The 23,124-nt window shown below is 46.8% G+C and overlaps 5 protein-coding genes across 7 annotated transcripts; all 5 read left to right on the forward strand.

Moving 5' to 3' along the window:
• Positions 1–961: 961 nt before the first annotated feature.
• Positions 962–6,154, forward strand: LOC101768468 (receptor-like protein kinase 2). Of its 3 annotated transcripts, none has more exons than XM_022828634.1 (3): positions 962–2,147; positions 2,238–5,364; positions 5,511–6,154. In XM_022828634.1, the coding sequence occupies exons 2-3, from the start codon at positions 2,601–2,603 to the stop codon at positions 5,885–5,887; spliced, it is 3,141 nt and encodes a 1,046-aa protein (XP_022684369.1). In that variant the 5' UTR covers positions 962–2,147; positions 2,238–2,600; the 3' UTR covers positions 5,888–6,154. The 3 variants fall into 3 exon arrangements, with proteins under 3 accessions (XP_022684369.1, XP_022684370.1, XP_012703177.2); XM_022828635.1 differs by having other exon boundaries at positions 962–1,876; positions 2,398–5,364; XM_012847723.2 differs by having other exon boundaries at positions 963–2,491; positions 2,616–5,364.
• A 2,644-nt stretch (positions 6,155–8,798) lies between these two features.
• LOC101768865 (leucine-rich repeat receptor-like tyrosine-protein kinase PXC3) lies at positions 8,799–12,893 on the forward strand. Its single transcript, XM_004977146.4, has 2 exons — positions 8,799–11,636; positions 12,198–12,893. The coding sequence occupies exons 1-2, from the start codon at positions 9,038–9,040 to the stop codon at positions 12,503–12,505; spliced, it is 2,907 nt and encodes a 968-aa protein (XP_004977203.1). The 5' UTR covers positions 8,799–9,037; the 3' UTR covers positions 12,506–12,893.
• A 1,415-nt stretch (positions 12,894–14,308) lies between these two features.
• Positions 14,309–18,148, forward strand: LOC101769555 (dihydrolipoyllysine-residue acetyltransferase component 5 of pyruvate dehydrogenase complex, chloroplastic). The gene is made up of 6 exons (XM_014805571.2): positions 14,309–15,329; positions 15,406–15,597; positions 15,690–15,777; positions 17,346–17,416; positions 17,498–17,581; positions 17,702–18,148. Exons 1-6 carry the CDS (start codon positions 14,484–14,486, stop codon positions 17,804–17,806), a joined length of 1,386 nt encoding a protein of 461 aa, XP_014661057.1. The 5' UTR covers positions 14,309–14,483; the 3' UTR covers positions 17,807–18,148.
• A 418-nt stretch (positions 18,149–18,566) lies between these two features.
• LOC106804445 lies at positions 18,567–19,939 on the forward strand. The gene has a single exon (XM_014805572.2). It carries the CDS (start codon positions 18,619–18,621, stop codon positions 19,579–19,581), a length of 963 nt encoding a protein of 320 aa, XP_014661058.1. The 5' UTR covers positions 18,567–18,618; the 3' UTR covers positions 19,582–19,939.
• A 301-nt stretch (positions 19,940–20,240) lies between these two features.
• LOC101777121 lies at positions 20,241–20,792 on the forward strand. The gene has a single exon (XM_004978244.1). It carries the CDS (start codon positions 20,241–20,243, stop codon positions 20,790–20,792), a length of 552 nt encoding a protein of 183 aa, XP_004978301.1.
• The last annotated feature ends 2,332 nt before the right edge of the window (positions 20,793–23,124 follow it).

Below are 23,124 nucleotides of genomic sequence, written 5' to 3' on the forward strand. Positions count from 1 at the left end.
TAACCTGCCTTGTCTAGTCGCTCTTCTGTGTTGTCGCCACTCGCCACGTACAACTGGAATGCTTTAGTTGCCCAACTTTGGACAACCAAAATTATTGTAGCATAACTGTAGCGTTTCGTTTGTATTTGTGAATTATTGTCCAAATATTGACTAATTAGACTCAAAAGATTCGTCTCGCAAAGTACAACAAAACTGTGCAATTAGTTTTTGATTTCGTCTACATTCAATACTCCATGCATATACCGTAAGTTTGATGTGATGGGGAATCTTCTTTTTACGTAGTGTCAAAGTTGGAATTTTGGGGGACTAAACAGAGCCTAAGCTGAAATCACTCTTGCTGCTAAAAACATACTTTGGAGTTGGTCATGGTCTTAACTCTTAAGTGAATGGATTTAACCGTTAACTCTCGTGGTAATGCAACATCAGAAGTTTTGTAAAATGGCATAACGAACCTAATAATCTTGCCGCTGGTGTTTTTTTCGGCGGAAAAAAATGCATTCGTATATATGAGGGCATGGAACCTTGCAACTTTCAAGCATTTCAGTATACCATTGGTACAAGGATTTAATATCATTGATCGATCTGATTTTTTGCCCAGGAACTGGCTACACTCATTTCCAGGCCCGTTAAGGGCCATGGCAGGATGGGCCAGCCCGTTCCGATGGAGCCTACTACTCTTCTTCTTCCTTCTCCCCGTCCTCCAGCGCGGCCAAACGCTTCATCTTCTCTCAGCAGTCAGCACCGTGGAGGTCGATGTCTCGATGCCACCGCTGCCGCCTCGGGCAGTCGGGCTCTCTCGCTTCCTTCCTTCTTCTCGTTCGAGCGTCCCGGGTGGGGCGTAAAGTGGAGGAGGTCTGCGCTCTGAAGCGCGCTCGGGGTGGGTCGGTCATCGGAGCCGCCATGGCCGGCGGCCTGGAGCTCCAGGTTGTTTTACGTAAAACCCCCACACTCGTTACCCGATATTTGCAAAAGCCCCCTGAATCGGATCGCGACTATGGATCGCGATCCAAATATTTACAGAAACCCCCCGAATTGGATCGCGACTATTAATCGCGATCCAACTATTTACAGAAAACTTCCTAAATTGGATCGCCATTATTAATCGTGATCCATATATTTACATAAAGACCACTGAAATGGATCGCGATTATTAGTCGCGACCCAAATATTTGCAAAATCCCCCCCTAATTTCCCCGCACTCTCGCAGTCTCTTCTCGTTCCCCTCCGGCGACGGCGACGTCGTCTCGGACGGACTTGCGATACTCCTCCGGATCGCCCTCAACCCTCTCGCATGCCGGATCCCTTCCCTCCTTCTGCCGCGTCCGATTCCGGCTCGTCTTCCCCTCCCAGCCAAACCTGGCGCACCTCACCTCGTCCCCGTCGCCATCATACCGCGGGGCGCGCTCCGCCGGCGTCAACGGTACTCTCGTCCCGCAACTCGTGGAGGAGGAGGATGCCTCCACCCGGGTTCCTTCCCTCGCAGCCGGTTTCCAGCGTCGACTGCGCAGACCTCGAGGTGCCTAGGCTGTCGTCTCCGCTGGCACCACGCGGCGCTTGGTGCCGTTCCCGGGCCCGATGGAGCCCGGATCGCCGGAGGCGGAGCCTAAGGCTTGATTGGTTGGGAAGCCGTCACGCGGCTCCGCGAGGACGAGGGCGTCCGCACCGCAGAGGCGCGACATTGGGAGTGGGACATGCGCCATTTGCTTTGCAATGCGTTGCAGCCAGTTGGGGATTACTCTGCATTGGCACCTGATGGGATGCAGAGAATGATTTCGGGTCAATGCTGGAGAAGAAGCGTGTCCGATCAATCCATGATCCGACGAATTCTGCATTGGCCGTGCCGTGCGGGTTCGCCGACTCGCCGTCGCCATCTCAGGTAAGTAAAAGCCAAGACCCGATGCTTATAAATGTCATTCTAGGTATATGCAGCGTCCATTAGACGGACGATCTAACATTCAGTAGTCCGTAGAATAGATTTGTCTTTGTGTCACACTGTCACTCTCACACTTGAAGAAATAGACGACGCAGCACGTCAGTCAGTCAACCCTGGACCCAGCCCAATTACCCAAGCGAGGGGGTGGTGAAGAAAATGAAGAAAACTGTGGTTTGAAGTTTGGCTGGCAATGATTTTTTGAACATTGAGTTAGGTAAAATAAAAGTATGCAGCTTATTTTTGCTGAAAGGTATTTTGAGAATAATGTATATTTGAAACCACTGTGTTAATTTACTAAAAACAGAGGGAGTATAAGAATTGACAGCCTTAGCGTGCGCTCAATCTCTTTCAAGGACCCCCAAGAACAAAACCGAATGAAGCCATTGCCAAGCACACCATCTGACCAAGTACCCCAAAACCTGGAGAGAGAAAAAGTATCCTCTAATTTTCCTTTCTTGAGACAGTGAAGATCAGCAGGAGTTAAGTGGAGGGAGTGAGGCGAAGCAATCAAGTGGAGGCCAAGACACAAGAAGGTTCGATCAGGCGTCTATGGTGTAGGTACTGTCCCCATGTTATCAACAGATTTCTGGTGCTAGTAGCACTCTTCTATTTGTCCTTGTTTCACAATGAGTTTGTGGCTGCCGCCGATGGGCCGTCTTCCCTACCAATGGATGAGGCACAGAAGGCCATCTTGATGAATCTCTCGAGCGTCGTGGGTACCAAGAAGTGGAAGGCAAGAAGTTTCAATCAGATGGCAATGGTGGGGATGAGAAGGTATTATCTCTGCGCCAGCCATGGTTTCTTCCTGCTAGTGTTTCTCCCGTTCTTGTTCTTGTTTCACCATGCGCCCGTGGCCGCCAGCGCCTATGCGCCCTCTTCGCAACCATCACTGAACAAGACACAGGAAGCCATCATGAAGGATCTCATGACGATCGTTGGTAGCAGCAGTTGGTCGAACACCACCACCTCGAATCCTTGTAAGTGGAGCGGAGTCAACTGCACGCGCTCCGGTTCCTCTTGGGTGGTGACCAACATCGCCTTGCCCAACTGTGGAATATCAAACTCTTCCATCTTCGCTTCCATTTGCCGTCTTGAGAGCTTGCTGGCCCTTGACCTCTCCAGAAATTCCTTGACAAATTTGACCACCCAATTCTTCTCCCCTTCTTGTTCGATGAAGGAAGGGTTGCGTCTCCTCAATCTGAGCAGCAACATGTTATCTCACCCGCTCAGTAATTTCTCAGCTTTCCCACAATTGGAGGTTCTTGATTTGTCCTTAAATTCTTTTACTAGTGAAAATTTGAGTGCAGACTTGGGTTCTTTTCTCAAATTGAGGAGCTTGAACGTTAGTGCCAATAAGTTGAATGGCGAAGTTCCTACTTCTATGGTCGGCTCTTTGTTGGAGTTGGTATTGTCTGGTAATCGGTTGAGTGGTTCAATTCCTCCAGATTTGTTTAAATATGAAAATCTTACTCTGCTGGATCTCAGCCAGAATGATCTAACTGGCGTTGTCCCAGATAAGTTCATGAATCTCTCCAAGCTTGAGACTTTGCTCCTTTCAGGCAATAAACTGATTGGGGAAATACCACCGAGTCTGTCAAATGTAAGGACGCTGTCTCGGTTTGCGGCTAACCAGAACAACTTCAATGGTTCAGTTCCCAGCAATATTACCAAACATGTAAGGATTTTGGATCTGAGTTACAACAATCTGAACGGGACGATTCCCTTGGATTTTCTCTCCCATCCAGGGTTGCAGAGTGTTGATCTTACCACAAACATGCTTGAAGGGTCTATTCCCCGCAACTTCTCTCCAAGCCTCTACCGCTTGAGGCTTGGTGGGAACAGGCTCAGTGGGAACATCTCAGACTCAATTTGTGATGGCATGGGCTTGACTTATCTTGAGTTGGATAACAATCAGTTGACTGGAAATATACCGTCAGAGCTTGGTAACTGCAAGAATCTGTCCTTGTTGAGTCTGGCATCAAATAAGCTACAGGGTCAAGTGCCTCCTGCTATCAGTAGCCTTGACAAGCTGGTAGTTCTGAAGCTTCAAAACAACTCTCTCAACGGACCTATCCCATATGCATTTTCTGATTTAAAGAGCCTGAGCATATTGAATCTTAGTCAGAATTTACTCACAGGCGAGATACCAAGCGGAATTTTCGAGTTGCAAAAGCTTTCCATCTTGGATTTGCATGACAACAGTATCAGTGGTGCCATTCCAATTTCAGTCAGTTTATCAAAGGCTCTAATTGAGCTGAATCTGGGGAATAATGCTCTGGCTGGTACCATCCCAACAATGCCAACCACACTAACCACGTCTCTTAATCTTACTCACAACAATCTCAGCGGATCTATTCCTTCAGATATTGGCTACTTAAGTGAATTAGAGATACTTGATCTTTCATACAACAGTCTGTCTGGTGAGGTGCCATCTTCACTAGGGAACCTGCAAAGTTTGACACAGCTGGTGCTTTCTTATAATGATCTTTCTGGGTCTGTTCCTAGCTTCCTCATAAATGTGTCAATTCATATTGAAGGGAATCCTGATCTTGTAAATGGTACAGGAGACAAGAATGGCATCCATACTACTAGTACGAGAAAAAGGCACACTGTTGTCATCATCATCTTCATTATTGCCGGTGCTCTTGTTGGATTGTGTTTGCTTGCTGCTATTGTTATGATGTCGTTATCAGCTGGGGAGAGTGTTTCTCAAATCATCAATGGTGGCCCAGTTTTGAACAACAACCAAACCTCTGCAACTGCAACTGAGTTCATGAAAGCAAGGCCGGATAACTGGCAGGTCACACGTTTCCAAGCTTTGAACTTCGAGGATGCAGACATACACCAGGGGCTAATTGAGAAGAACCTCATTGGCAGCGGCGGATCAGGGCACGTGTACCGTGTCATGTACATCAACCGGTGCAACGGCAGCACTGGGGTGGTTGCTGTGAAGCTGATACGGAGTACTGGGAGCCTGGACGAGAAGCTGGAGCGTGAATTCGAGTCTGAGGTGAGCAGCCTTGGTAACGTCAGGCACAATAACATCATCAGGCTGCTGTGCTGCATCTCTGGTGATGAGTCAAAGCTCCTCGTGTACGATTACATGGACAACGGCAGCCTGGACAATTGGCTCCATGGCAACACCCTCTGCACAGGGCACTCCATGGTGAGGCCGCAGTCTGTGCAGCGCGTACCGTTGGACTGGCCGACGAGGCTTATAGTGGCTGTTGGTGCCGCACAGGGACTGTGCTACATGCATCACGACTGTTCACCACCTATCATTCACCGGGACATCAAGACGAGCAATATCTTACTGGACTCCGAGTTCCAGGCTAAGGTTGCGGACTTCGGGCTGGCCAGGATGCTGGTGCGGGCAGGGGAGCCCAACACAATGTCTGCAGTGGCCGGATCGTTTGGCTACATGGCTCCCGGTAAGGTCAACTCTTTTGTTATTTCGGCAGATTTCACTCATTTTGCCAGATTCTGTACAGTAACTAGGGTAGTAGCTACTGTAAATATCATAGGTCATAATATTGCCAGACCTTATTATATTACAATTTTTCATGTTTATCTGCAGAGTATGCTTACACGAGGAAGGTGAATGAGAAGGTGGATGTCTACAGCTTTGGAGTCGTGCTCTTGGAGCTCACAACCGGCAAGAAGGCCAACGAAGGCGGCGAGCTTGGTTGCCTGGCCGAATGGGCTCGGCACCACTACCAATCAGGGGCGGCCATCCTCGATGTTATAGACAAAAGCATCAGGTATGCAGGATACCCTAGCGAGATTGAGACTGTGTTCAGCCTAGGCGTGCAATGCACCGCAACCTTTCCATTGACACGGCCGACTATGAAGAATGTGCTGCGGATTTTGCTCAAGTGCTGCGATCAGACGCTCCGGAAAAGCAGAATGGAGTTTAGCATGGAGTACGAAGCAGCTCCATTCTTGATGCCATAGCGGATCAGCTGTCAGGAACAGATGTCCAACGGCAAAGGAAAGAAGTATTATTGAAAACTGAAGAGAAGAGTGACTTCAATTGCAGTGCTGAACTCTTAGGATAAAACTTGACACTGCACACAGGACATATTTTGTTTTCAGAACATGCTAGGACATATTTATTTTTAAGTGGAGTTGCAGTAGTAGCCATGTGTGAGTAGTTTCTAGTCGTTTTTGTATCCTCTGTTTTTTTTTCTATGGCAAATCTCTTTGACGTCTTAAGATATACTCCCTCCATTCCAAATTACTATTTGTTTTGATTTTTTACATATCTTTTACTTATTTTACTATGCGTATAGTTATGTATATAGAAAAGTCAAAACGAATAGTAATTTGGACGGAGGGAGCAGGATACAGACACGCTCACTCGATAGTCAACAGTTATAATCGGGGGAATTATGACCCGAGAGTGAATTACTGGTGGTTAAGTTTGAATTTCAAGTACAATTCGGCCCATTACCATACGAAACAAGTCTTTGCCTCGGAAAACCATCCAGACCCCTCCAATTTAACTAAGCATACACCGTACATGTTTATCACAAATCACAATCGACATGACGTTGTTTGCCTTTTTTTTTTCCCGAGAAGCGTATCATACTAAACCATTCTCAATGCAATGCAAGTTTCAGGAGTGTTTCAAACTCATTAAATGATGGGTTACGTAGGTAAAAATGGTGACATGATATAAAATTTACAAAGAAAGAGAGAAATTGGGTTTTATGGGGATGAAATCCTGTGTACACGGTTACCAAGACTTTGAAACTATGATGAAACTCCATTGAGAACAATTTGTTTCATCTTCATAACTTTTGTGGATCCTATGTGGCCATGGTTAGTATGCCACCACTAAATTTAGTGCCACCACTAAATTTAGGTACAAGTGGTTACATATTTATATGGCATATTTGATCTCAACATCATACAACAATCAAATACTATGAGTAGCCTATGAAATCATAACATGAAATTGTATACTGTGAGGGACCGTTTCATTCATTAACTTAAATCTTTGAAGATGATGTGGTACTCTTGGAAACGGTGTAGCGAAACTCTCCAACGATAATAGTCTGAGAATAGTCTTAAATCCTCACGGGGAGATTAGTGATGACTGCGTCTCGAGACTCTAACCAAACTATTTTACACCCTTTTCTATTTTCTATTAGGCTTTCGGCACTGTGCATTGCACCTGGAGAAGCTTGAATCAGAGTGAGGCACACTCAACACCCCTGAATAATCTAGACTCTATAGTAGCCTTTTGCCTAACTGCTTGCTTGCTGGTCTAATCCGTGTGACAGTTTCACATCGAGACCCAAAACTCCAAGGATCATCCTTGACAGGGTAGAGCCTACAGTTTCACGCACAAAAAGGTAGCCTTTCCTCCGGCTCCTCTCCGTAAAACACGGCTTGTCTCCCCCTGATGCGAAAGCAAAGGCCATTTGAAGCTTTAGCTTCTTTAGCTTTCGTCTTTCCTGTTGATTACTGCCCAGCTGGTACGGCCATCTTGTTCTTTTTTCCGAGGCACTGTCAGTCGCGATATGGTACCGTTGAACACAGATCCAAAGCTTGCTTTCAATAGCATTCCCTAGTGCTCTCTATTTTACTCTGAATAAACTGAATGCAAATATTTTATTTTTCGTTTGCTCAGGGGGGAAACTTCCAAAATTGTTGTCAGGTTTTTACTTGCAACATCCTTTGGACTGGCCTGTGATACCTGTTGGACCTGGTCGCAGCAGGAGGTCCCATGCATCATCTATCGTCAGAGAAGAAGCTGCACTGCAGAAACCGGAACCATGGCACGTTTTAGATTTTAGGTGTTGTGGAGAATCCTGACGAAACGATTCCGTGGAAAACGCCATATGGCCGTGTGTGAGAGAACGGTGAAGTCTCCGTTCAACGTCTCCTCGTCAAGTGTGTGGACTGAGTGAGCTCCTTTTCCCTGCTAGAATATTTTTCAGGTAAACCAAAGCCACTCCAAACCAAGGTCTCGGTCAAGCTTCTTTGGCATTTCCAACGCGTCGCCATTTTCCTTGGGTTGGTCCACGGTTTGCTTTTCCAATTCTTGCGTTTGCGTCAGCAGTCCCGTTCACGTTTCATACCTGGATCCAGTGATCACACAGCTTGAGCTACAACTAGTCCTTTTCAGAATTATAAGAGGCTCCCGGTTGTAGCTGAGCCAGAGCACCAGCTTCTTTGACCCGGCATACCTAAGGGCTAGTTTGGCAGGGCTCCGGCTCCGGCTCCGTGCACTTACTGAAGCACGGAGGAGCCGGAGCCGCACCAAACGGCATTGACCGCGGAGCCATTTTTGGCACATTTGGGAGGAGCCGGAGCCGTTTTAGGCTTGCATGGAGGAGCCCAAAAAAGTGGCTCCGTGGCTCCGGCTCCGGCTCCGCACGAGGAGCCCCTCGCGAGGAGCCCTGCCAAACTCGCCCTAAAGCTACTTTATTTTAAGCGAAACTTCAAAACCGTCCACCTTTTCGATAAAATTTGTTCCTAGAGGACGATGGGATACTATGGGCTAAACTTTAGGCCTGTCATGTCGGATGCTCGGATGCTAATTAGCAGGATTAAATATGAATTTCTGCTATTAATTTTATAATTAGTCTATAATTAATACTCGAGTGTCAAACCTCCGATATGATAGGAGCTTAGTCCCCGTCTCCAAACCCCCCTTAATCTTAATGCGCCCGATATGGATAACTCAGCACAAACTTGTACTCCGTTCACTCATAATTAGCAAAAATCACAATTCATACCACACTCTAGTATACGGAGTAGACGGCGGTGTACGTCAGTCAGTCAGTCAACGCTGGACCCAACCCGAACCCAAGAGAAGGGGCACCAGAAAAACATCAAGAAAAATTATAAGAAATCACGGCCTCTGCCCCGCTCTCTCCCCAGTCTCCTCTCAATCGCCCTGAAGAACATAACCCAAGAAGGTCATGGCGGAGCACACCCGGAACCCCAGAACCTAGAGAGAGGGGGGAAAGATCTCGTCTTGTTTTTAGTTTTTTACTTCCTGCTGCTCCGGCCGGTGAAGTTCAGCGGGAGTGAAGGGGAGAGGAAGAGGCGAAGCGATCAGAGAAGTGGAAGGCAAGAAGGTTCAATCAGATGGCTATGGTGGGGATGAGGAGGTATTGTCTCTGCGCCAGCCATGGTTTTTTCGTGCTAGTGTTTCTCCCGTTCTTGTTCTTGTTTCACCATGCGCCCGTGGCCGCCGGCGCCGATGCGCCGTCTTCGCAACCATCACTGGACAAGACGCAGGAAGCCATCATGAAGGATCTCTTGAGGATCGTTGGTAGCAGCAGTTGGTCGAACACCACCACCTCGAATCCTTGTAAGTGGAGCGGAGTCAACTGCACGCGCTCCGGTTCCTCTTGGGTGGTGACCAACATAACCTTGCCCAACTGTGGAATATCAAACTCTTCCATCTTCGCTTCCATTTGCCGTCTTGAGAGCTTGCTGGCCCTTGACCTCTCCAGAAATTCCTTGACAAATTTGACCACCCAATTCTTCTCCCCTTCTTGTTCGACGAAGGAAGGGTTGCGTCTCCTCAATCTGAGCAGCAACATGTTATCTCACCCGCTCAGTAATTTCTCAGCTTTCCCACAACTGGAGGTTCTTGATTTGTCCTTAAATTCTTTTACTAGTGAAAATTTGAGTGCAGACTTGGGTTCTTTCCTCAAATTGAGGAGCTTGAACGTTAGTGCCAATAAGTTGACTGGCGAAGTTCCTACTTCTATGGTCGGCTCTTTGTTGGAGTTGGTATTGTCTGGTAATCAGTTGAATGGTTCAATTCCTCCAGATTTGTTTAAATATGAAAATCTTACTCTGCTGGATCTCAGCCAGAATTTTCTAACTGGCGTTGTCCCAGATAAGTTCATGAAGCTCTCCAAGCTTGAGACTTTGCTCCTTTCAGGCAATAAACTGATTGGGGAAATACCACCGAGTCTGTCAAATGTAAGGACGCTGTCTCGGTTTGCGGCTAACCAGAACAACTTCAATGGTTCAGTTCCCAGCAATATTACCAAACATGTAAGGATGTTGGATCTGAGTTACAACAATCTGAACGGGACGATTCCCTTGGATTTTCTCTCCCATCCAGGGTTGCAGAGTGTTGATCTTACCACAAACATGCTTGAAGGGTCTATTCCCCGCAACTTCTCTCCAAGCCTCTACCGCTTGAGGCTTGGTGGGAACAGGCTCAGTGGGAACATCTCAGACTCAATTTGTGATGGCATGGGCTTGACTTATCTTGAGTTGGATAACAATCAGTTGACCGGAAATATACCGTCAGAGCTTGGTAACTGCAAGAACCTGTCCTTGTTGAGTCTGGCATCAAATAAGCTACAGGGTCAAGTGCCTCCTGCTATCAGTAGCCTTGACAAGCTGGTAGTTCTGAAGCTTCAAAACAACTCTCTCAACGGACCTATCCCATATGCATTTTCTGATTTAAAGAGCCTGAGCATATTGAATCTTAGTCAGAATTTACTCACGGGCGAGATACCAAGCGGAATTTTCGAGTTGCAAAAGCTTTCCATCTTGGATTTGCATGACAACAGTATCAGTGGTGCCATTCCAATTTCAGTCAGTTTATCAAAGGCTCTAATTGAGCTGAATCTGGGGAATAATGCTCTGGCTGGTACCATCCCAACAATGCCAACCACACTAACCACATCTCTTAATCTTAGTCACAACAATCTCAGCGGATCTATTCCTTCAGATATTGGCTACTTAAGTGAATTAGAGATACTTGATCTTTCATACAACAGTCTGTCTGGTGAGGTGCCATCTTCACTAGGGAACCTGCAAAGTTTGACACAGCTGGTGCTTTCTTATAATGATCTTTCTGGGTCTGTTCCTATATTCCGCCAAAATGTGTCAATTCGTATTGAAGGGAATCCTGATGTTGTAAATGGTACAGGAGACAAGAATGGCATCCATACTACTAGTACGAGAAAAAGGCACACTATTGTCATCATCATCTTCACTATTGCCGGTGCTCTTGTTGGATTGTGTTTGCTTGCTGCTATTGTTATGATGTCGTTATCAAAGAGAATTTATCGTGTAGAAGATGAAGGATTATCAGCTGGGGAATCCGTGCCTCAAATAACCAATGGCTGCCTGATAACTATGAATAGCATCCACACCTCTGCAATTGAGTTCACAAAAGCAATGGAAGCAGTCTGTAATCACCAGAACATCTTTTTGAAGACCAGGTTCTGCACCTACTACAAGGTGGTAATGCCAAATGGTTCAACCTACTCTGTAAAGAAGCTTAACTCAAGTGACAAGATTTTTCAAATTGGGAACCAGGAGAAGTTTGCTCGTGAAATTGAGGTCCTAGGGAAACTGACCAATTCCAATGTCATGGTTCCGTTGGCCTACATTTTGACTGCAGATTCTGCCTACCTACTCTATGAGCATGGATACAAGGGAACAGTGTCCGATCTACTCCATGGTGAAAAGTCAGATAATATAGACTGGCCTTCACGATATAGCATTGCTTTGGGTGTGGCCCAAGGGCTGACATTTCTTCATGGGTGCACTCAACCAGTTTTGCTTCTTGATCTGTCAACAAGGACCATCCACTTGAAATCATCAAATGAGCCTCAGATTGGAGATATCGAGCTTTACAAAATTATTGACCCTTCCAGGAGTACTGGAAGCTTTTCAACCATTGCTGGTACAGTTGGTTACATTCCACCAGGTAATATGCACTAATGTGTTCATTTTGAGTACTTCCTTTTAAGTTAAGCTGACTGTTGAAAATTAAGTAGTTTCCTGCCATTCTTTCTTGATAGCATTTTATCTTAGGCTTCGAGTATCGTTGCATTTTAGTTCACTCCAGTAAAGTCATCTGACTACTAATTGCATGTCTGGTATTGGTGGCAAAATTATTCTACAAGTCTGTTGACTTCCTGTTTGAATGGCAATTGTACCCTTCAACTTCAGTTTGCCCTGAATACTGTCCAAGCTGAGGGCTAGTCTTATTTTTCAAAATTTATACAACATGTAGTTTCCTCTTTTATTCGTTTAATCTAGTTACACATATTTCCTTATGACATACTCTATTGCTCGAATAGAATGTGTTTTCTTACTTCTGGTCAGGATTATAAGTTTTAGGACTCAGATCAACTATGAAATGGAAGATTCTATGATAGTTTTTTTTTTGTGTATATAAGCTTGAAGAATTTGGTTTAACAGTTTCTAAACGGTGAGAGACGCAATATACTATGCTAACCCTAAATTCACTGAATCATGATTGCAGAGTATGCGTATACTATGAGGCTAACAATGGCTGGCAACGTTTATAGCTTTGGAGTCATTTTACTGGAGCTATTGACAGGGAAACCATCAGTGAGTGATGGCATTGAATTAGCCAAGTGGGCACTCAGTCTTTCTGGCAGGCCTGAACAAAGGGAGCAGATCCTTGACACCAGGGTTTCAGGAACTTCAATTGCTGTTCACAGCCAGATGTTGTCAGTCCTGAACATCGCGCTCTCTTGTGTTGCATTCTCTCCAGACGCTCGGCCAAAGATGCGCAACGTCTTGAGGATGCTCTTTAATGCAAAGTGAATCAGAAGCTGCCTACAATCATATCATATATAAATTGGGTGGAGAGTTTGATCTACGGGTAGTTCATGGATGTCAGTAATCTGCATACATGATGTTCTTGTACATAGAAGATAGAACCCTAGCTTATGGTAGATCATATGCTTGATGAATTGAGTAATTAGGTATCCGTTTGGGAGTAAGTCACAATATGGTTTCTATGCTGTAAAATTGCAGAGATGGTTATAAGCAAAGCTTAAAAGGTCATGGGTATGCTCATAGAAGTAGATAGTCTATTGTTTTTTTCTCTGTATTGTGTAGACTAGTTCACGGAAGGCAAAATAGCCATCTTGGTCCTTCAACTTTTCTTCAACTTTTTTCCAAGGGTCAAGTTCATCCCTTAACTTTTAAATTGGCCAATATAATCCATAAACTTTCATTTTCAAACTCGTCCTTATGCTAACGTGGTACTCCATAATGACGAGACTATTGCAAAATGTCAATTTTGCCCTTGACTTCATAATCCCATCCTTAATTTTAGCATGGTTGCTGGTGTGCGGATGCTCGTCAATCTACTCTTGCTTGCATGGAGGAGCTGGGGTGGGATCGACATGCTGCTGCTCCTGACTTGATTGCCGAGAGAAATTGGAGGAGAGCAGCGGCAGCTGCTGCTTGCTTGCTTGCCGATTGGGGCTGAGAGAGAGAGAACTACATGCTTGTGCTTTGTATTTGCTCCTTGCTTGCTTTCACAGAGAAAGTGAAAGGGGAGTTGTAATGGTGTGAAGCTCGGATTGGAGAGGAGGAGCATGCAGCTCTGCTTGCTCAGCGGTGCTAGAGGCAGATAAAAGGAGGAGGCAGCTAGTTGTTGATACTGTGCTCGAGCAACCAGAGGAGAGAGCCAGCTAGTTCTTGTCTTATATTCGTTGATGGTGGAAATTGAGTAGGCAAAGAAGAACAAGGGCAAAAAGGACATTTTGCATTAGTTTAATGATAGTATGGAGTGCTACGTCAGCACAAGAATGAGTTTGACCCAAAAATGTTTTGGGACTAAATTGGCCGATCTAAGAGTTCAGGGACAAAACTGACCCTCGATGCAAAGTTGAAGGATCAAAACGTCTATTTTGCCTTCTCGAAAAGCTTTGCATTGGTAGTTCAAGTAAATAGCTCTAATTTGCCCTAAGAAATAGAAAGTAAATCACGATCACAGATCTAATAGCCTAATTGAGATAAGCTTGCGACATGTAATCTACAATTTCTACATGCAAATGTTTCTATGGTTTCCTTGTCAAGATAATTTTTCTATGCTTCAAATTGCTTAAATTTAGAACCATGGGCATATCGCATCATTTCTTTTGTGCTTTGTAGAATACTAGACTTTAAAAGATTATTTTTCATATGATAATTTCTATATATCTGTTACATCATTTTTTCTAGCAAAAATCTACCAAATCTGCTTCCAAATAAATTAAATATTCTAGATAAAGAAATCAAATGTTATAGAAAACTGCATTATTATTATTATTATTATTAATTCATTTCACCATTTTTCTTTCCTAGTAATAAGGAGAGATGGGTGAACGGCCTATCCTGTTAAAATCCAGCAAATAGAAGTGAAAGATTTGCTGATACAAATCATGCGAATGATAACCCTTTTTCATATTTTCTGCATCCCTCCAAATGAAAAACCAATCACCCAAATGCAAATATATATATCTTTTTAGAGAAAAATAGCATATCCCCCACACAAAAGAAGAAAAAATAAGCTTGGTTGAAACCTTGGGCTTGTTGTTGGACCTTGTAGCGATCCCCAAAGCCGGGCTTAGCATCAGGAGCGACGAGCCCAAACCTTTCCACCCGTCGTCGTCCTCGGCTAATCCGCCGCGCCTCCGATACTCCCAAGGCAGCGCCAGCGGCAACAACAGCAGCAGCAAGCGAGGGGCAGCCACCATCTCATTAGACTCCTCGCAAAGCCTCCCCGCCAGGCCCCTCTTCCCCCACCGCAATGGCTGGCCTCCTCCAGCTCCACTCCACGCTGCTCCCCTCGGCGTCCGCGCTCCGCCGCCGTGCGGGCGCGCCAGGGCCCTCCGTGTCCCGCCGCCGATGCCGGGTCGAGGCTAAGATCCGGGAGATCTTCATGCCGGCGCTCAGCTCCACCATGACCGAGGGCAAGATCGTCTCCTGGACCGCCGCCGAAGGCGACCGCCTCGCCAAGGGCGACCCCGTCGTCGTGGTCGAGTCCGACAAGGCCGACATGGACGTCGAGACCTTTCATGACGGCTTCCTCGCCGCCGTCCTCGTGCCCGCCGGCGAGTCCGCGCCCGTCGGCTCCGCCATCGCGCTCCTCGCCGAGTCCGAGGAGGAGATCCCGGCCGCCCAATCACAGGCAGCCTCCTTCTCCTCCTCTGCCCCCGCTGCCTCACCTCCGGCTCCGCAAGAAACTGCCGCCCAAGAAGCTTCTCCTCCCCCGCCACCGCCTCCTCCCCCAGCACCGGTCGCAGTCTCCGCTCCCGCGCCGCCTTCGCCGGCAGCACAAGACGGGGCGCGCGTCGTTGCGTCGCCCTACGCCAAGAAGCTGGCCAAGGACCTCGGCGTCGATCTTTTCTCTGTCACGGGGTCAGGCCCCGGTGGGCGAATTGTGGCCAAGGATGTTGAGGTCGCGCTTGCTGCGCCCAAGAAGGCGGCAGCGCCTGTGGCTGCTGCACGGCCCGATGTGCCATTGGGTTCGACAGTGCCATTCACGACAATGCAGGGTGCTGTGAGCAAGAACATGGTGGAGAGCCTTGCTGTCCCGACATTCAGAGTCGGGTACACCATCACCACTGATGCTCTTGATCAGCTCTACAAGAAAGTCAGCATCTTTTCAAAATCTTAGGAACATTGTTTTATTAATTTGACAATGGGATAAAAGAGTAAGCTTTTTGCAGATTAAGTCGAAGGGGGTAACAATGACAGCACTACTGGCTAAAGCGACAGCAATGGCGCTGGCTCAGCATCCTGTAGTGAACTCCAGCTGCAGGGATGGGAAGAGCTTCACATACAACAGTAGCATCAACATTGCTGTCGCAGTGGCCATAGATGGTGGGCTGATTACGCCTGTGCTTCAGGATGCTGATAAGGTCCAGTATTTAGTGTAGTTATTGTGTGCACTGATTACTGATGTCTATGATTATATATTTGTTTAATAAATGGCAATTGTTGGTTTATCCAGGTTGACATTTATTCACTGTCAAGGAAATGGAAGGAGTTGGTAGATAAGGCGCGAGCGAAGCAGCTGCAGCCCCATGAGTATAACTCTGGTATTTTCTCTGCTTCACACACAAACTTGAATCCATAGTGCATTGAGATGCATCTTTTCTATGTTCTGATTAGATGGTATAGGGTCAACTGTCGTGCACTACTCAATGCATATTCAGTGGGTCCTCAACAGTAGAATTTGGTACATGCTAGATATTGCTTTGGTTCCATATAATTTAGCTGGATAAGGTATAAAAAGGTTGTGCTAGCCTATTATCTGTTAAAGACACAATAAATCCCTGGTACAATCCTGATACTTCCCCTGTTTCTTAGCCTGGTAACAGCGTATTTCTCTTCATGTGTGGGAGAGGGAAGGAAACGGCAATTAAGATTCATATTGTCACACTTGTATTTGTCTATGCTTCTAAAGTCTGTGGATTGTTAGCATCTGGTGCTATGTTTTTGTTGGTTGCAGTAACTCTTTTACTCCCTCCGTCCCAAATTACTATTTATTTTGGCTTTTCTAGGTATGTAGCATTTGCTACGTATCTAGACATAATATATATCTAGGTGCATAACAAAAGCTATGTATCTAGAAAAGCCAAAACGAATAGTAATTTGGGAAGGAGGGAGTAAGTATTAGCGGTATGCCGGCATTGATAAACTGTGCTTGCTCTTTTCTCCCATAATATGTTTAAGTTGCTGAGTCACAATATCCTTTGTATTGGGAAATGCCATGTCACTGTACTCTTCTATCAGGGAAACTTGTACAACTTGATTAGTTTTGGTGGCTGTTGCAAAAGTTGAGGACAGTGCCCCTTATCAATCATTTTATGTGTTGAGTAAATACTATAATATCCACAATATATCATAGCTTTATTTTAGGTATTTGTCAGCAATGTTTAGGTCTTTTGTATGCTTCTAGTTGTATCAACTTTTATTCTCTCGGCTGAATCACGATCTTGGTTTCATTTACCAGCTGGTTACTGCCAGTAAACCAGAAATCCCAGTTGTCCTGTCTACACCATTTAAACCTGTCGCAACAAACCAGTAAAATAGGATCCTGATAAAATTTGGTTGACTCCAGAGATTTATGGTCAAATTTGGGAGTTCTCTGAATTTTCTAGCTAAAGATTTCTTTGGCTGGTTGCAAGTTACCAGCTGCAGTATTTGTATGGAACCTTTGTTCATAAAACCAGAGAAACCCCAAAATTATTAGTTCTTGGATTCATCACTGGGCTGTGACCTCTGAAGAATTTTATCTATCAAGAATTTGAACCCTGACAATGATATCCATAAGAGTACTACATAAGCTACATTAATTTTCTTAGTTGTGGCTTTTTTCTGTAAGTTTTCTTGCCTAATATTCTAATGTAGATGCTCTGCCATAATGATCCATTCGCAGCAGTTCGAGGGGTATAGTAGAATAAAAAAATATGCTATTTTCAGTGTGACAGTTCCAAGTTCTTGCCTATTTTCGGTCTGGATATTAACTTGAAGAGGTTCTTGTATTGTATATTTTTATCTCTTTAACCTTGTTAGTGCTCTGGTTATTAGGTGCAACAGACATGTAGGATATGACAACCGAGTTATTTGTGTGTGCTAATAGCTTAGCATGTTCAATCTACAGGCACATTTACTCTTTCAAACCTTGGCATGTTTGGAGTTGATAGATTTGATGCAATCTTGCCACCGGGAACTGTAAGAAGAATCTTTTTCCTCCATTTCTGTTTTTGTGCATTGCCACACACCTTGTTGAAGTATCTGGGTTACTGAAAATAGGGAGCAATCATGGCCGTTGGAGCATCAGAACCAACTGTTGTTGGTACAAAAGATGGTAGAATTGGGATCAAGAGCCAAATGCAGGTAAATTACTTGTACCATTTGAACTTCTACCGTTCTACATTCTCACCAACTGATCTTGAATTCACGATTTGTTTTCTTATAATTTGATAATGCACCTGAATACCTGATCAATACATGCAGGTCAATGTTACTGCTGATCATCGCGTTATTTATGGAGCTGATCTTGCCGCTTTTCTGCAAACACTCTCCAAGATTATTGAGGATCCCAAGGATCTTACATTTTAGATACACCTATTGATTGTTTTTGCCTGAACAATCAGAACTGGGTGCTTCTCACCTGTCAGTAGATGTGTAGAGTTTGGTCTGGTCATGTGGATTAGTGGATTTAAGCTGTCACCAATGTTAGCATTAGGTAACTTGCTCTGGTGGTTACCTTCTCATCATTGGCTTGTTTTTCAATAAATTATTTTCTTTTTTTCTTAATTCAAATAGATGTGTAAGGATGGGTATATTTATCATTTTACCGGAGTTTTCATGGATAGTTGATTTTGCTGAGCTCATCAATGTACCATAACCTTGAGATACAAAGAATGAAATGTACCTTGTACCGCCCTGTGGTTGATTTCACATGCCTGTCAAACAGAAATATGGTTGATGCCCTTGCAAGGGTGCCAAGATAAAATGCTCAGATCTGTAAAAATATATCACATGTATATCTCTTTGTTTTACAAGTGAAGTACCATGATTTCTGCCAACCACTCCCATGATGCCAAAGGCTGTACAGCATCTGATGTATCTTGACCTGTTGTACATTCCTGGGACAGCGCAAGATAGCGTCCTCCCTTTTTTGCGCAGAAAGCATTCCTATTTCAGCTCGTTGTACTCTCCATCGTCTCTACTTGAAGGATCCTATTAGGTGACAAGTCTAGTATCTTGCTTGCTGGCATGGGCTATCCGCCATTGTAGTGTAAGCAAAGCAAGACCCCATTGATCACCTCCATAAAAACCCTCCAGGAGTTCTTGATCTCGTCTCCCTACTCCCGATATCTCGTAGCCTGCCGGCAGGGAAGCCATCCTTTGCAAGCTGCGGCGGTGCCATGGCGTCGGACCGTGGAGAGGTTGACACCTCCCGCGCGTTCCGGTCTGTCAAGGAGGCGGTCGCCGTGTTCGGGGAGCGCATCCTCGTCAGGGAGGCACAGTTGAGGCCAAATGGTATTACCCATGGCAACCATCGGGCTGGCAGGGAGGTGAACCTCAAGGCGAACGTCGTCGCCGTTGCCGCCTCGGATGCGAAGCTTGAGCGGACTGATGGCGTCAGGGATTCTGTTGGTCTTCAGCCCAGGGAAAGCTACTCCAAGCCAAGTGTCAGCTTCAATGCCAAGCAAGAAGGGAGTAGCAGCAACACGAAGACTGCTTCAAACGAACTACCAGTGCCGGTGCCAAGGCCCGTTTCAGAAGACGTGCCAATGTACTTGGTGCCTTCCTCGCCGCCGTTCTTCGCATCATCGCCGTCGCTGGCGAACGACGACGACGATGAGCAAGCAGAGCGCAAGGAGACCGACCTCATGGTCATGAGCACCATCAAGAAGCTGGAGGAAGAGGCGGCGAGGACGAGGCAGGAGGTGTCGCAGCTCAAGAGGAGGCTGGCCGAGATGGAGCTGTCCATGGCGACGCTGAACGCCAAGCTCCACCGCGCACTCTCCAAGGTGGCGCACATGGAGGCCGACAACGCGGCGGCGGCGCGCGCCAGCATCGAGAGGGGCCGCAGCGGCGACGTGGCGCTCGCGGTGTGGGCCGAGCGCCGCGCTCCCAGCAGGCCGCAGTTGGGCCACCTGCTGAGGCTCGGCGGGGCCGACAGGGAGGCGGCGGTGATGAGCGGCGGCGGCGGCGGCGGTCGGACAGTGGCGGTGCCGTCGAGAAGGAAGGTGCAGAAGCAGAAGCCGATCGTGCCCCTGGTTGTTCCGCTCATCAATGGCGTGCTGTTCTCCAAGAAGAGGAGGATGAAGGACAAGGAGAGCGTGTACATGAAGGAGCTTTACAGCTTGCTTAGGCTGAGTTGATCACTGCCCACCATGCTAAATCTGTGGATAAACAATGCACATGAAGTTGTATTTACCAACTAATTCTAAAATTGTCTTCTTAGTTTCTGTGACTATACTTACGCGAGTGGAGTGTGACTGTGTGAGGATGCAATTTGTAAATTAATATAAATCTGCACTAGTGTTATTTCCATTCAGCTTCAGCTTATAAGCCGGCTGAAAAGCTGAAACGGCTGATTTGTTGTGAGAGAAAAACACTGTTTGGTGGCTGATAAGCCGACTGAATAAGCTGAATCGAACAGGCCGAAGAATTCATAGAGCAATAGTTGTAATGCAGGCACTTATTTGCAAATTAATAAATCTTATTGCTTGAAATGCACGGCTATGCTATTATAGGGTGTGTCCTCAACAGCCGCTCCCTAGTTTTCAGTTGCCTTTGGTTGAACATTTCCAACTTCCTCTCAGACATGCGCCACAAGAGCAACCACACCATCAAAGATCAAAACTTTTTGCTCCTCGGAGATCATCGGCGTCCAAGAACCGGAGATGCAAATTAGTCAGTCCATGACATTGTGAGGATCATCTGATCTTTCAAGAACAGTGTCTCGTTCATCAGGCTTGTTGGATTTTTCTTGCGGTTTAATCGGTTCCATCGGTTTGGATCCGATCGGGAGGAACCGATGGGGCCGCCGCAGAGGCGGCAGCCGGATCAGGCGCGGCCGGCGGGGAGCGCGTGCGTGTGGGTGGTGGCGGTGGTCCTCCTCCTCGCCGTGCTTGCCGGCGGCGGGTGCCTGGTGCTCTACGTCACGCTGCCCCCGGCCGAGGTGCCGCACTGGCTGCCGGCCGCCGGGCTCGCGCTCGTCGCGTTCCCGTGGGCGTTCTGGATCGCCACGTGCGCGTACCGGTGCTGCTGCTCGGGTTCGGACGCGGCGGCGCCGCCCGTGGCGAGCAACGTGGAGCGGCAGGCGTCGTCGAGGAAGGCCGTGGCGCCGATGCCGAGCAGCAAGAGCCTCAAGGGCGCCCGCAGCGCGAGGCACGCCGCCGACGGGGCGACGCCGGCCTCGAGGTCCCCCACCGCCAGCAGCGCCGCGCGCCGGGTGCGGTTCGGCGACACCACCGTGCTCGGGGAGGAGCACGCCGCCGCCGCCGCGGGGGACAAGGACGACGGCTCGTCGGTGCACTCCAACGAGAGCGAGGCGCCACTCGCCTACAACATGCAGCCTTCGTCATGATGTCTTCTTCCACATCACGTAGTGCAGCCGTGCAGGTAATCAATCAAACCGCGGATCATTTTGTAATATTAATCTAGCTAGATTAGAATTCAAACAATGGCTCTGACAGTAAGATGGATGTGTCAGGACTCAGGACGATGTCAGAAAGATGGAGACGGAAGCGATCTTCAGATGCAGACGCAGCTAACAGGAGGAGAATGGAGAAACTGTCATGCATAGCCAGATGTCTGCGTGCGTGAAGCACTGTGCATAGCTTGAACGTAGGATGTAAGGTAATACTCTGCAGCAGCGTAGGCACTGTTTAGCGTAGGTACGCTCTCTTTAGCGGTTCATAGGTGGCAAATTGATCGTGAAGCAGCGAATAGGGCAACTGCAAGTAGGGCCTAATTTTGTTTAGAACAGGCAGCTTGGTTGATGGTTGAGATTTTCTTTTTGTCGATTGGCCAGTTACATTGTCTGTACAGAGATCACTTTTAGGAAAAAAGAAACCATATTGCCAGTTTCAAGGAATAAATTTACAATATTTTTTCATTCCAAATTGTTAAGTCGTTATATGTGACGGAGAAAAAAAATGTTTTTCTCCCGACTACGAAACGAGCTAAAGTAGCCTGATTTAGGGGGTGTTGTGTCAAAAATTGTTTTGCAGTCAAAAACTAGCTGAGCTGGAAGCACCAGCAGGCCTGTGACAGTGTGTGACCATGTTCTCCACCATGGGCCTCCACTAAGAGACCCTAAGCCCACCCGTCAGCACGTCAGAGGACAAATCAAGCGAACTGCTCCTGGAAGATCCCTCTTCCGCAGAAACCAGGCCATCCTTCGTATAGATTCGTTTCTTTGACCTCTTCCCTTCAGACTCTCCGCTGCTCACAGACACTGACTGCGAAGCAGGACTACCCCCACCACCAAAGGCAGCCTGAAGGGCCAACTCCTTCGAAGACATTGTCTACAACTCTGCCTGGTGCTAGCTGCCACGAAAACGAAGTCGACACCCCACCAAGAAAACGGAGCCAATAGAGCACAACGAAGCTGGCGAAGGCACAAGTGGCGAAAAATGCAACTCGAAAGCGACAGCGTAAAATATGCCCCCCCCGGTAAACCTTATATAGGCACGGTAAAAACCGCCTCGAACCACTAACCGCCACATAGAAAATGACCTTACTACCCCCATATAACGGTAAAACGCCTCGGCCCGCGCCGCCGTTCAGGGTGACGTTTTGACGGTGTTTTTGGACTTTTCGCGGGATCGGTCGACGGCGCCTCTGACCTCGCCCACGAAGGGGCTACTGTTGGGGACCGCCCCACAACGCACCCTGAACGAGGCTGGTGGGAATCCTTCCTCTTAACCGGCTCTAACCTCGTCACTCTCCCTCTTTACGAAGCTAACAATTAACCGAAGTCAACTAGTGCGAAGATATCTATTCTGTGATTTTGCAGGCAAGGAATCGCGAAGTAAAAGCCCTCACAAAGCTCCCAGTAGTTTGACTTCGGAGAGGTTCCGTGACCAGAAGCCGAACTTAGCTGACTTCGACCGAAGAAGATGGAAAGCTCACGGAAGCTAGCTCAGCCCCGACGAAGCCCATAAACGGGGAAGGAAATGATGAAGACAGCCCCTGGGGCCACAGTGCAGTAGGACAATCTTGTAATAATAATCTTGGCAAGAGGGTCAAAAGTGTAATCCCACTGTGAAAGCGACATCTTGAGTAGAGGCCAAGTTACTGTCCTGTACGGAATATACTAGGGATGTAGTTGTTGGGTATGGGCATAACGGGAATGTGGAAATGTAACTTTATAGCCCTATAAAGAGAGACGAACCGTCCCTCCTTGGGACATGCATTAATCATTGATAGGATAGCTACTGTTATGTTTACATGAACGGTCGCTGTCTTCGTTTGTCGTGACATTCTAACTGTTGCTTGGGTGAACCCCAACAGCTGTTCTATAGCTGGTCATCTTCATAGCAAATCGGCCGATTCGTTGATACGCTTTTTGAGACAGATCAGAACTTTAGCCGATCGAAATCCTTAGGATTTAATACGTTTCTTTCCTTGTCAATCAACAGGTCAGATTGGCTGTCACGCCGCGCGAACCGCACTAGGGCGATCACCCGAACAGGAGCTAAGTAGATTCTCCCGGGTCGTGTGTCTGACGCTGAAGGTCATCGGCTGATTTTTAGAGCCAACAGATTTTCTTTTTGTCGATTGGTCCAGCTACATTGTCTGTACATGGATCACTTTTAGAAAAAAAGAATCCATATTGCCAGTTTCAAGGAATAAATTTACAATATTTTTTCATTCCAAATTGTTAAGTCGTTATATGTGACGGAGAAAAAAAA

Source organism: Setaria italica, chromosome VII, assembly GCF_000263155.2.
Source record: "Setaria italica strain Yugu1 chromosome VII, Setaria_italica_v2.0, whole genome shotgun sequence".
Lineage (NCBI taxonomy): Eukaryota > Viridiplantae > Streptophyta > Magnoliopsida > Poales > Poaceae > Setaria > Setaria italica.

Bases quoted from the DNA above. Each gene is read 5' to 3' on its own strand.
- LOC101769555 (XM_014805571.2), top strand. From the start codon at position 14,484: ATGGCTGGCCTCCTCCAGCTCCACTCCACGCTGCTCCCCTCGGCGTCC. The intron at 17,417-17,497 runs GTAAGAAGAATC...TACTGAAAATAG, and splicing joins CAATCTTGCCACCGGGAACT to GGAGCAATCATGGCCGTTGG. The intron at 17,582-17,701 runs GTAAATTACTTG...CAATACATGCAG, and splicing joins GGATCAAGAGCCAAATGCAG to GTCAATGTTACTGCTGATCA.
- LOC106804445 (XM_014805572.2), top strand. From the start codon at position 18,619: ATGGCGTCGGACCGTGGAGAGGTTGACACCTCCCGCGCGTTCCGGTCT.
- LOC101768468 (XM_022828634.1), top strand. From the start codon at position 2,601: ATGGATGAGGCACAGAAGGCCATCTTGATGAATCTCTCGAGCGTCGTG. The intron at 5,365-5,510 runs GTAAGGTCAACT...GTTTATCTGCAG, and splicing joins GTTTGGCTACATGGCTCCCG to AGTATGCTTACACGAGGAAG.
- LOC101768865 (XM_004977146.4), top strand. From the start codon at position 9,038: ATGGCTATGGTGGGGATGAGGAGGTATTGTCTCTGCGCCAGCCATGGT. The intron at 11,637-12,197 runs GTAATATGCACT...TCATGATTGCAG, and splicing joins AGTTGGTTACATTCCACCAG to AGTATGCGTATACTATGAGG.
- LOC101777121 (XM_004978244.1), top strand. From the start codon at position 20,241: ATGGGGCCGCCGCAGAGGCGGCAGCCGGATCAGGCGCGGCCGGCGGGG.